The sequence below is a fragment of the Mobula hypostoma genome, chromosome 6 (assembly GCF_963921235.1).
Source record: "Mobula hypostoma chromosome 6, sMobHyp1.1, whole genome shotgun sequence".
NCBI lineage: Eukaryota > Metazoa > Chordata > Chondrichthyes > Myliobatiformes > Myliobatidae > Mobula > Mobula hypostoma.
Window position 1 is genome coordinate 79,658,453 of NC_086102.1, and position 12,451 is coordinate 79,670,903.

General features: G+C 39.2%; 1 protein-coding gene across 7 annotated transcripts in view; it reads left to right on the forward strand.

The window, feature by feature from the left end:
* LOC134348131 (actin remodeling regulator NHS-like) overlaps window positions 1-12,451 on the forward strand; it is a 469,821-nt gene that overhangs the window by 431,240 nt on the left and 26,130 nt on the right. For 6 of the 7 annotated variants that reach the window (XM_063051051.1, XM_063051052.1, XM_063051053.1 and 3 more), the window contains one exon: window positions 8,551-8,746. The exons of the other annotated variant lie outside the window; for it this stretch is intronic. In XM_063051051.1, coding sequence (XP_062907121.1) covers window positions 8,551-8,746 — 196 coding nt within the window. The remainder of the gene's footprint in view (window positions 1-8,550; window positions 8,747-12,451) is intronic. 7 annotated transcript variants of the gene reach the window in all.

A 12,451-nucleotide genomic window follows, 5' to 3' on the forward strand; every position in this document is an offset into this window, starting at 1 on the left:
AGATGGGGGGATATGGACATTCTGTAGGTAGGAGGGATTAGTGTTTGGATGTTTTTGATTTGCTTTTTAGCTGGTTTGGCACAATATTGTGGGTCACGTGGCCAGTTCCTGTGCTGTACTGTTCTGTGTTCTATGTTCTATCTACCTTCAGACCTTCCAACTTCACAAACATCTTCATCTCAGTAATCACAAGTACATTAACTTCTGCCCCCTTGACACTCAAATTTCTGGCATATTGCTGATGTCTTCCACAGTGAAGACTGAAGCAAAATACTTAGTTTGTCTGCAATTTCTTTGTCCCTCACTGCTAACTCTCCAATTTCTTTTTCGAAAAGTCTGATATCTACTCTCACTTCTCTCTTAATCTTTATATAACTGAAAAATCTTTTTGGTGCCTGCTTTTATATTATTGGCTAGCTTACCTTGATATTTCATCTTTTCTTTCCTTATTGTTTTTTCAGTTTCCTTCTGATGGTTTTTAAAAGCATCCCAATCCTTTATCTTCCCACTAATTTTTGCTTTCTGCTGTCCTTGAGTTCCTTGTGAGGCATTGTTGCCTCATTCTCTCTTTAGAATACTTCTTTCAGATGTCTTTATCCTGTGGCTTCCAAATTGTAATTTTCACTTCAGAATACTCCTTCTTTCAGATGTATTTATCCTGCAGCTTCCAATTTGCAATTCTCTCTTTCGAATACTACTTTCAGATGTATCTATCCTGCAGCTTCCAAATTGCACTCAGCAACTCCTACTGGACAGCTGTTCTTCAGTCATTTTGGTTAATGTTCCTTTCTAATCAACTTTGGCCATCTCCTCTCTCATTCCTCTGCAGTTGTTTTTACTCCACTATAATTCTAATACATCTGATTTTAACCTCTCGCTCTCAGACTGCAGGGTGCATTCTATAATATTATTATCACTGTCTCCTAAAGGTTCCTTTACCTTAAACTCCATTCAATAAAAATTTCAGGAGATCAGCCATGATAGTATGCCAATTTCACTTATGTAGTCTAAGCTAGCTCTCCATGCACTGTATTGTGATATGTGTGAAGAAATTAACTGAATGGAAGCAAGAGTAATGCCCAAGATATAAGGTCACAGAGAACTCATTGTAGGTACCTGTATTTAGCTTATTTTTAACTGCATTGCGTACCTTGCAAGCTCACAAGAAAGATTAGTTTATCTTGATAAAACAGACTCACTGGAGAATGAAACATCTATGAAAGAAGATAAACTTGTTTGAAAATCCAGTCTGTGGCTAATTACTCCCCATGGCGTCCTTAATATGCATCATCAAAGAGCTGTACCAAAGAAGAAAATAGAAGCCTTCACAAAAATACTGGTCACTATAGTGATGACACTGTATTAAGTATGCATGAATCCTGGGCAGCTCTTGTGCTAGTCACAAGGGCATACTCCTGACTGAAGAGGAAATCTGGGTAAAAAGTGCTTGCAGTCCTTTATAGAATTATTCCCTGTGCTGTGAGCAAGGGATTTTCATCATTCTCTTCATATTGAAGACAAATGCTGAAATGGCTGTACAGAAATGGAAATAAAAGATGTGGGGTTTGCTGAAGAGAAGGACACAGTGAACAGTTGGTGAGTCAGGGTGTGTCAGAGCCAAGATGGAACGTATGAACAAACTGTTAAATTGTCTACTTTGAAAGACTAATGACATTCAAAGCTATGCATTAGCTTGGACTGTGAAACAAGTTTGTCCATATTTTTAAAGTCATTTCAAACTCTAGTGTCTTATAAGTTTAAAGAATCTTTAATGTACAGCATAATATTAGTAAATGTTTACCTATATGATGCTTTTCTTAAATATATGATGGATTTGTTTTGCCTGTAGTTTCATGAGAATATTTGACACATATTTGCAACAAATTGTGAGTCAGTAATTCTCAAGATTCTGTTTAATGTTATTTCAAGTGTATGTAGGTTGATGTTTATGCTAGTTTCATTCCAGAAATTGATGGACTGTTAACACCTTGACATTTTAGTGAGAATTGGGATACAAAACTATTCATAATGTAATTAGCTTCCATTTAAATCACTTAGAAACTTTGTGAAGATACTTACGAAAATTACAGATACATATTTATCTGCCGGTTGTTAAGGACACATTACACTAAAACGTGGGGTTTTGTATGCCTCTATAGCTGATAATCCTACAAAAAGTGACATTCCATCTCATGTAAGATACTGAAAAAATAATTAAGAGTAAAAATAACACACATTTCATGTGTAAATGTGTTTGTTCCCAAAGTGGGGTAAATATATGTACTTTGAATGATTCAGCTAACAATACCTATACTAATAAGATTTATTTTTTCAAAGCATTCTTAATATTGAGCATTTATTTAATTGATTTTTCTTAATCCATTTTGATCATTTTTGATATTGCAGCATCCAGCTGCAGAGATGATGACAGAAGAGGTGGTGTAAAGCTGTAGCAAAGGCATTGCCCAGCCAGCTGTTCGGTACTGCATTTCCTAGGCTCTGGGCATGTGGTCAGTGAACCTGAACTGTTTTTCAAGTTCACAGAATGTCCATATTAGGTTGAGGGGGAGATAGTCACATGATCAGGAGACAGTTGGGAGAATCATCGTGCAGCATGCAGTCAGCTCGACTGCATTCTGTCTGAACATGCAGTAGCTCAAAGTCTCTGACCCTGGTGCCACCAAGGTTCCCAGGCACAGGTGTGATTTCAAAGTTTAGCAGCAGCTGAATGTTGGCCAGCTGGTTAGTCTTCTGGTGAATATCCACTGACTCAACCTCTGTTTAAAATTTTATTCTTCATTATGCAATTTTCCCCACAGAACCATGGATGTGACCTGCACACTACAGTTTGGGGATTTTTTTCCCTTAAACACACCAAATTGAAATATAAGAAAATCTCATCTTCACGGGCATCCCCTTGGAGTTGAGGATAATTTACCTTCACCATGCTTCTGTGGGTGCTGTGGTGACTACTGAATCTAATGTGAGATATCCAGCCTCTGCTACAGTTGGAATATCAGAGGGCAGTGGGCAATATGGCCAGCAGTGTGCTCCTTCACTGGTGCTCAGTATGTTTAAAGTTTAGAAAGTTTGAAGTAAATTTATTATCAATGTCATCATATAGAACCCTGAGATTCATTTTTCTGCAGGGATATTCAGTAAATCTATAGAGTAGTAACAATAACAGGATCAATGAAACATCATCAGAATGCGGAAGACAACAAACTGTGTAAATGCAAATATAAATAAATAGCAATAAATAATGAGAACATGAGATAAAGACCCCTAAAAGTGAGATAATTGGTTGTGGGAACATCTCAAAGAATGGGCAAGCTTGTGTAGTTATCCCCTTTTGTTCAAGAGCTTGATGGTTGAGGGTAGTAACTGTTCTTGAACCTGGTGTTGCCAGTCCTGAGGCTCTTGCACCTTCTAGCTGATGCTAGCAGAGAGAGAAAAAGGCATGGTTTGGACAGTGGTGATCTCTGATGATGGATGCTGCTTTCCTATGACAGTATTTCAGGTAGATGATTGAGAAGGTTTTAGCCATGATTTACCGGGCCAAATCCACTACCTTCTGTAGAAATTTCTTTTCAAAGGCATTGGTGTTTCCATTCCAGGCCGTTATGCAGCCACTCTGACTGAAATCTGAATAAAGATAGTATCAGCTTTATTTGTCATATGTGCATCAAAGCTTTGGAACGTACAGAGAAGTGCGTCGTTTGAATCAACAACCAACACAGTCTCAGGATGTCCTGGGGGCAGCCCACTGACACCAACACAGCACACCCACAACTGACTAACACATATGTCTTTGTAATGTCGGAGGAAACTGGATCACCTAGAGGAGTCCCATGTGGTCACAGGGAGAACACACAAACCCCTTACAGAAAGTGGCGAGAATTGAACCCCAATCAGTGGCACTGTAAAGCATTATGCGAATTGCTACTCTGCTGTGCCATCTATCTTGCTGCCTGTTTGCTGCTGTGTCGTCCTAATGAGGTGAGGGATGTGGCCTTCCCATTGGAGCTTGTTAACAGTAATTTGACCTTGATGTGGGGATGTTGGCCTGTGAGAGGGCTCTGATTATTCTTCCAGTTGATTAAAAGCATTTTTGAAGATAAAGTATAGAAAATACTCCAGCAGGGCTTTGTGGTGATCACCATAGACAGTCTGTGCACCTATAGCATACCAGAGGGCAGGAATCATTACTGGCTAGTAGACCAGGAGCTTTGCTCCAGATTTTTTGTCTCAATGTTTGAATATCACTCAGAAGGCCAAAAGCTATGCTTTGCCCTAGAGGCTATGAAAGATTTCATCTTCGATATCTCCCCATGTTAAAAATAGACTTTTGATATATGTAAATAACCACAATTTCTGGGATTTTGACATGGACCTTCATTGTTGAGGCTGATATTGTGCAACTGGGTCAGGTTGATAGAAGACCATTTTCTTGCAGATGCTTAGGTATGTTCTCTTGTTCACCTCAAAGAACAAATCAGCCATGACTTTGAACTCAGTTCTGAATGTATGCCAACATGAACATCATCTGTGCATGGCAACTTGATCACAGGGGTTGGAATGAGCAGATGACCTGGACTGCCACTTTCCCATTCATCCTGTAGACCAAAAAAACCACATCTAGTTTGATTAGAACAGCCAAAAGATTCTAGGAATTAATTAACTACAGACTACGATGTGTTCTTGGATCCATCACACGTCAATGGGAAAAACAAACCTCTCCAGTCATCCAATGACCATCATCCAGCAGAAAACTTGAGACCTAAAGAATAGGTGGTGGGTGGAAAGCACACAAGAGCTTTAACATCTGTCTAGTGACTATGACCTGTGGATTGCACACTCTCAACCCAGAACCCAAATGTATACTACACAGAGAGCTTATTGAGGACAGAGGGCAGTCGGTTTGAAGGACCCTTCAGCCAAGTCTTTAGCCCAATTTATACTTCTGCGTCAAATGTACTCCGTAGGTACCGCGTACCCTATGCTGTCGGGTGACATGCACCTCCCCAAAAATGTAACTCACGTGTCGCGGCGACGCAGACCACAACAACTGTGATGGTCTGCTTGGTAGAATCGCATTTCCTCCTACGCATTACCTGTTGCTTTTCTCTGCCATGTCTGTACACTGATGCGAAATAAATGGTTGGAGACGATGAACCAAATCGTCGCATCTACCTGCCGACATCCGAAAATATTTGAAATGCATTTCCTCATCCATGTCTCTCATGAAGAAACTCAACACAGTGGCATAGAAACCCCACCACCAACTAGCATTTTGGCGGTGAATTGCAGAGCAACACAGACACAACTACGCATGCTCGCTACGGTGTAGGGCTACGCAAAAGTATAAATCAGGCCTACGATGTAGCCCATATGCACAAGTATAAATCAGCCTTTTGTCTTTACAGCAGGTCTCTCATCCTCCAGCCTATGTAATCTAACCAGGATGTGATTTCACAAGGCTGACAGGAGATTAAAAAGGTTATATGTCAATAATATTTGGAAGGTATGGTATCCCTTCTGAGGTTCTATAACTTGGCCAGAGAACTAAAGACACAATTTCTGTGTGGTCCCCCACATCTAGAGACATAAACATGTTAGGGGACCTTAGATATGTGGTAATTGCAACGGTCTTCAAAAAAGGAGACAAAATTGTTTCCTTGAGGGGTCTGCCCTTTGTCCTGCCACAGTCATCGCCAGAGTCCTCCTCAACTAGTTCCACCCAGAACAAGAAGAATAACTCCCCAAATCACAGCACAGATTTCATCCATTTAGAGTCAGGGTGCATACAATCTTCATCTGGCAGCAGCTCTTAGAAAAAAATGCACCAAGTATCATCAACCACCGTACATAACATTTTTCTTGATCTTTCAAATGCCTTTGACTTAGCAAGACTGTGGAGAATCCTGCGTTCTACATCTGCTAAATAATGATTCTGACCAATGGGCTCATCATAAGCCAAAAAAAAGCAAGTGCAGACTGGGTTTGTAGAAGGCTGCCTCCAACCTTTGTTTTGTTGTAAAGTAAAAGCACAAAAATTAAGATGGAGGTATATGTCTATAATAATTAAAATCAGTGGAATTAAATTTTATAGTTAATTTTCAGTAGAGCAGATAACTGGCAGTAAGCAGTACCTAATGCCTTGCTTGTAAAGTTGAAATGGCTTTACCACATTGAGTTTGCCTTGTATCTTTAGACACTGCATGACATTTGAATGAGGGGAAAACTAGTGAGATGAAGCTGTCAGTGGAATAGTGTGCCACTGACAGTAATCTTCTGATTTCCCCGTTTAAATGCACATCGTGATCATCGAAGTACCTATGAAATTTACACATCTCTTTGCCTTCACAGTGAATTCTAGACCAATCTGCCAGATTCCATTTAATTTGAAGATACACTCAGTGGCCACTTTATTAGGGGCAGGAATGGAACTGGGTGAGGTCTTCTGCTGCTGTAGCCCATCCACTTCAAGGTTCAACATGTTGTGCGTTCAGTTAGTCCTGACGAAGGGTCTCGGCCTGAAACGTCGACTGCGCCTCTTCCTATAGATGCTGCTTGGCCTGCTGCGTTCACCAGCAACTTTGATGTATGTTGTGCGTTCAGAGATGCTTTTCAGCACGCCACTGTTATAATAGGTGCCGTCGCCCTCCTGTCAGTTTGAAGCAGTCCGGCCATTCTCCTCTGACCTTACACATTAACAAAGTGTTTTCGCCCACAGAACTGCTGCTCACTGGATTTTTTTTTTTGTTTGGTGTTTTTTTTGCACCATTCTCTGTAAACTCTGGAAATGCTGTGGGTAGAAAATCTCAGGAAATCAGCAGTTTTTGAGATCATCAAACCACCCTGTCTGGCAGCAAAAATGATTCCACGGTCAAAGTCAGTTAGATCACATTTTTCCCCAATCCCGATGTTTGGTCTGAACAGCAGCTGAATCTCTTGACTATGTTGGTATGTTTTTATGCATTGAGTTCCTTCCATATGTTTGGCTGATTTAATAATTGTATTAACAAACAGGTGTACAGGTGTACATAATAAAGTGCCACTATGTGTATCTGGACATGGTAAGTTGGATGGGCACTAATATTTATTTATTTCAGTGACTGATGAGTTTAGCTGTGGGAAGACAAAAATTAGAAGAGAATCAGCCCCACCTTACATATTATGTCAAAACATTAATTTTAATAAAGATAAAGGACATGAGTTGACTATTGTATATAGGTAGGAAAAAAGAAAAATGCATTAATGGAACATTTCTCCCAGCCTTAGTATATGCCGTAGACTTTTATTACCAATGACATTTCTTTAAAGCTTTGCTTGCCCCTGTGGTAAGATGAAAGTGAAATTTAAAAAAAAACCTCCAGAAATACTTTAAGTAAAGAAAGATTTATTCCGTCATGTCACCAGTGTAGACCATTTTGAATACATCTACATTTTGTTTTCGAATTGATTTTAAAAGTTCTCTTTATAGCACATAGGTTTCATTTCTGCTGAGTTACAAACATCATCTTAAGAAATCAGTTTATGAAAAGTCTAAAGTATGTTCAATACTTTACAATCAAATATATAATGAAAACTTCTCAGCACAGACTTTATGTTTTAATGTAAGAATAACACTTATCACAAAGTTTAATATTGGTTCTGCTTTGATATGATAATTTTAATTATTGGTTAACTTAGTACAGAATTATTGAGTGTGTGTGTGTGTGTTAGGTTTAAGTTTTAATGCTTTGCAAAAACTTGAAGGAACACTCTTTTATGAAAAAATAGTAAACATTTTCTACTATTCTCATGCTCTCTTACAACATTGAAGGAGGCCTTTTGGCTAATCAAGTTTAGGGCAGCCATCAGAGCAATCCTCTCAACCTTACTCTCCCATTTCATTTCCCTGTCACCCATTCTCTCTTACAAACTCGCCAACTCTTTACAAGGATGTTATCAGGACTGGAGGACCTGAGCTATAGGGAGAGGTTGGTGAGGCTAGGTCTTTATTCTTTGGAATGTAGGAGAATGAGGGGTTGACCTTATAGAGGTGTTTATAATTATGAGGGGCATAGATAGGGTGGATAGTAACAATCTTTTGCCCAGGTTTTGGGAACCCAAAACCAGGGGGAAGATTTAAGATGGACCTGAGAGGTAACCGTTTCATACAGAGGGTAGTGAATATGTGGAATGAGCTGCCGGGGATAGTGATTGAGGTAAGCACTGGCATAGTTACAGGCACATGGTGGTGAGGTGGCTGGAGGGATATGGGACAACACAGGAAATTGGGACTGGATAGGTGGAAAATACTGTCTGCATGGATTCACTGGGCCAATGGGCCTGCATCCATGACATATTTTTCTACGACTCTAACTCTTTGATGCTTCTGACTCTCAGCTACACAGTAATTTACAGTATTCAATTAATCTACCAACCAAGATTTGCCAAAGTTAACTTCATGAAGAGGATGCTACTTAAATTAGTTGTTTCATGTATTATTCTTGCTGTTTTACAAGTATGCAATCCTTATCAAATTCTTATATTCTTTTACAGTCTATTCCACCAACAGATGGTGACAGTGACATGATCGCTTTAGGTCAGAGACCGAAAAATCCTATACCGAACATCCCTACAACACTAGACAGGCAAACAAATTGGAGCAAAGATCTACCTCTTCCTACTCCAGAGCAGAAGATGCGTCAGCAGGCCCAGGCTATATCTTCCTCTGTTATTCCCATCAATGTGACTGGTACAGTTCTAAGTCTTCATGTTTCTTAAGAAGAACTACACTGGATTATAAGTTTAGCAAATGCAAAATGATTTACGTAGTGTGGAAGAACTGTGTCAGAGATATGTAACTCTCCATTATGTTAGTGAGTTATTGTTGACTGTTACTGGTAACAGTGATTCTGGATGGTTAGAGAAGGTCCAGGTAGAACCTTGTCATTGCCCCAATCGGTATCCAAATTCACACATACTTAGACCAGACATGGTTGTCATTGAACTCTCCTGAACATCAAATAAAACTAAAAACTCTGATTTTTTATTCTCAAGAAAAAACAAAATCAGCTTTTAATAGGATTACGTTGTTAGTTTATTCAATGAAAACAGACTCTTATAAGACAACATTTGTCTGCTAACTTAAAGCCAAATTTCCAATCTGAAAAACATTTTGTGCTGTTTCCATCTGGTGTTTAAACTATTCATTGTTTTCCTTCCAAAACTCAAAATGATCTCCTGAAATTCCTTCATATATCGTCTCAGCAGTGGCATTAGTATGTTTAGAATGAATAGGTCAACATCGCTTTGAAAATAGTGATTGAATAGCTTCAAAAGAGGTTTGGGAAAGTTGCTGCCTAACATGAAGTTAGAAAGTACCCCTATTTGTATTTACTGACAATAGTCTGCGATCATTGGGGCTGCGCGACGAATTGACACTCTTTTGTGGACTTTCAAAATTGGCATGCTCAGCGGAATTTTCTGGCTGTCATAAATGAAGTATATCAGCACACAATACCATGTGGCAGAATTGAAACATTTGCTTCACACCAGTTATACAGTATCTCTTCCTGATTTTATAAGAAGAAATCCATTCCACATTTATAATTAATGAACAATCTAATTAGATCATTGTGAATGTGATTACTTTATCTAGCACCTACTGTGTGTTTGGAATGATATTCCAAGTTCAGGTGCCATGGAGATGCCTTTAACAGCCATATAATGCTCTGTTTAACTAGCAGGATTTCAGCTGCCATTTGCAGTATGCAATGGATGACAGTGAAATTTTCCATGCTCCAGTGATCCCCTAATTTCCAGAACAGCACTGACCACTCAGAAGAGTAGTTTGTTGAATAAACTATCATTTTTACTCATTGGTGACCAAAAGCAGAGGTGTAGAAGTGCAATGAAAACATTATTTTGCTGTACCATATTATCAGGCCTTCCAGATGACTTCCTCCTGTGTGATTGGGTTCCTTCCTTTCACAAGGTCCTGTAAACTGTCCTTCTTTGTGGATCAGTGAATAGTCTTAGTTCTTCACAAGATTAATAGTTCCCAGCCTGAATTATATTCCTACCCCTTTGACGCACTTTGGAAACAGAGGATGTCTTTCCTTCTTAGGTTGTATCTATAAGTGTTAAATTATTCTTAACCAAACATTGAAACATTCTGTCCTCTAATGTTACTCTCATTTTTTGAGCATTGACTCCAAGTTGCAGTCCACACTCATCTCTTCCAGTTTCTCATTTGGCTGACAACTCCACATGATGTGGACCAAGGCACTGAGTGCTTGTAGACTATTTCATCATTGTACCCAGCACTCGTTTTCATTTATACTCTCATTGTTTTGTGGATAGATGTGTTGGATTGTGACTGAGAGTTTTTCTCTTCTTACCAGTCATGTGTTTTTATGTTAGAGTTAATGACAAAGAATTGGGAGCAAGCAGAAGCACTGTGCAATAGTCATTAATTATGTTAAGATTGCTGGTGTAGGGTCCTTCCAAATCAAAGTTAAGTTATGCATATAGCTTGATGATTTTATCGCTTTCTAATACATGGTTTCTGCAAATGGTCTTTGTGCCCCTCTCCTACTGAGGAATTTACCGTGGTTTGAACAACATAGCCCCTCCCAGATGCATTCACCAGCTGGGCTATTTTGGGTTTCTTTATTTGGGCAGCCATAAATTAGGGATCACAAGTACTTTACAAATCTAGAAAGTTTAGAGACCATCTGTACACGTGTCCCTAAATGGATGTGAAATCCATCTTAGAAACTATATAATTGTATGAATGAATTAAGCTGCTTTGAAAATTAGTCATTGCTGAAATTTTAGTGATGGTCTATTAATTTTGTCCTCCTCTAATTCTCAACAGTTCAAATTAGACAATACGGTGTATGTCCATGCTAAAACAAATAATCAATTTCTCAGAACGTTCTACTCAACTTTCTAAGTTAGTTGTTGCCTATAACCTGAGATATAAAGTAATTTCATTACTATTGTCCTCTATTTTCATTCATTATTCATTTTTTCAAATCTGAGTGCTGAAATGGCCAGCATATGTTACATGTTCCTATTGTCCACGTAAAGGTGGTCACCCACTACAATGAACTGCTGCAGTTCTTCTGGTGGTGGCATTCCCACAGCGCTGTCATGTGGGAGTCCTAGAATTTAGGCCCAGTGGATGCCAGTTAATTGGGACACTTTGGGACCAGTATATTTTAGCCAAATTAAGCAGCTGCTACACTATCTAAAGTTTCATAGAAATAGTCAAAAAGGTATAAAAAAGACAAACTATCATTTAACTGAGTAACAAATTATGTATTTAAGTGATACACAGAACAAATTAGAACACTACCAATACTACTACTGTACTATAAAACTGTATTAGTTCATAATAGTTATCAACAGAGGAATTCATCTGGTGTACCTGCCATGTTCTTTTGATTGACTGTAAATGAACAAAACCAGCACAGACACCTAGGGTAATTTTTCAGCTCATATCAGAACTTTTCATGGCATCTTGGCAAGGATGTGAAATTTTTTGAAGTCAAAATAAAAAGCAAAATTACCTAAAATCACTGCTTTTTGAATAGGCGTCTATTGGCCCAGATGGGTAACATAACAAAAGCACACGCAACTGATGCTATTTAAAAGCTATTCACTCGAAGCATGGTGTGGTGCCTAATGGCCCACACCGACTCAAACACGTGACTGGCTCTAGTTAGAAACTGGGTTCAGCAACAGCCTTCCAACTAAGTGGAAAAGTATCCCAAATAAACAAAGGAAATCCCAGCACTTTTCTTGATTAGTTTTTGTTCTTTAAGAGTTGTCCAAAATAAGTGACTAACAATTAACCAATAGGCCAATTAACCGGAATCCCCTGTATTTCCAAGTCAAGTTATGGTCAGCTTGATGGTAAATTGCAGGTGCTAGCGTTCCCATGCATCTTTTTCCTTTGTGCTTACTAGTGGTAAAGGATACAAGTTTATTGGGCACTGTTGGCATAGCCTAGGTGAGTAAACACAGTGTACTTTGTAGATAGCTCACACTGCAACCACAGTGCGATGACAGCGAATAGAATGCAACACTGTTCCACTGCAAATTCTCTTTGAGGGACGCCTACCCTGAAGAAATTTAAATCTTCTCTTCGACAGCAGTTCAGTGAGACCCTCTCTCACTGTTCTCCCTCTATAATCTTTGCTACCCTCAGAATCGTCATCATGTTCTCACCCAGACTCGTTACCACAGCCACATATCCTTCCTGAGAACTTGTCTTCGTCGCCATCTTGTTCAGATCCCTTCATCTCCGGCCCCCTTACCTTTTCCACCCCCCTGGCTTCACCTATCATCTCCTTTTCCTCCCCCCACCTTTTTTATTCTGGCGTTTTCCTCCTTCCTTTCCAGACCTGAAAAAGGATCTGGGTCCGAAACGTCAACTGTTTATTCACTT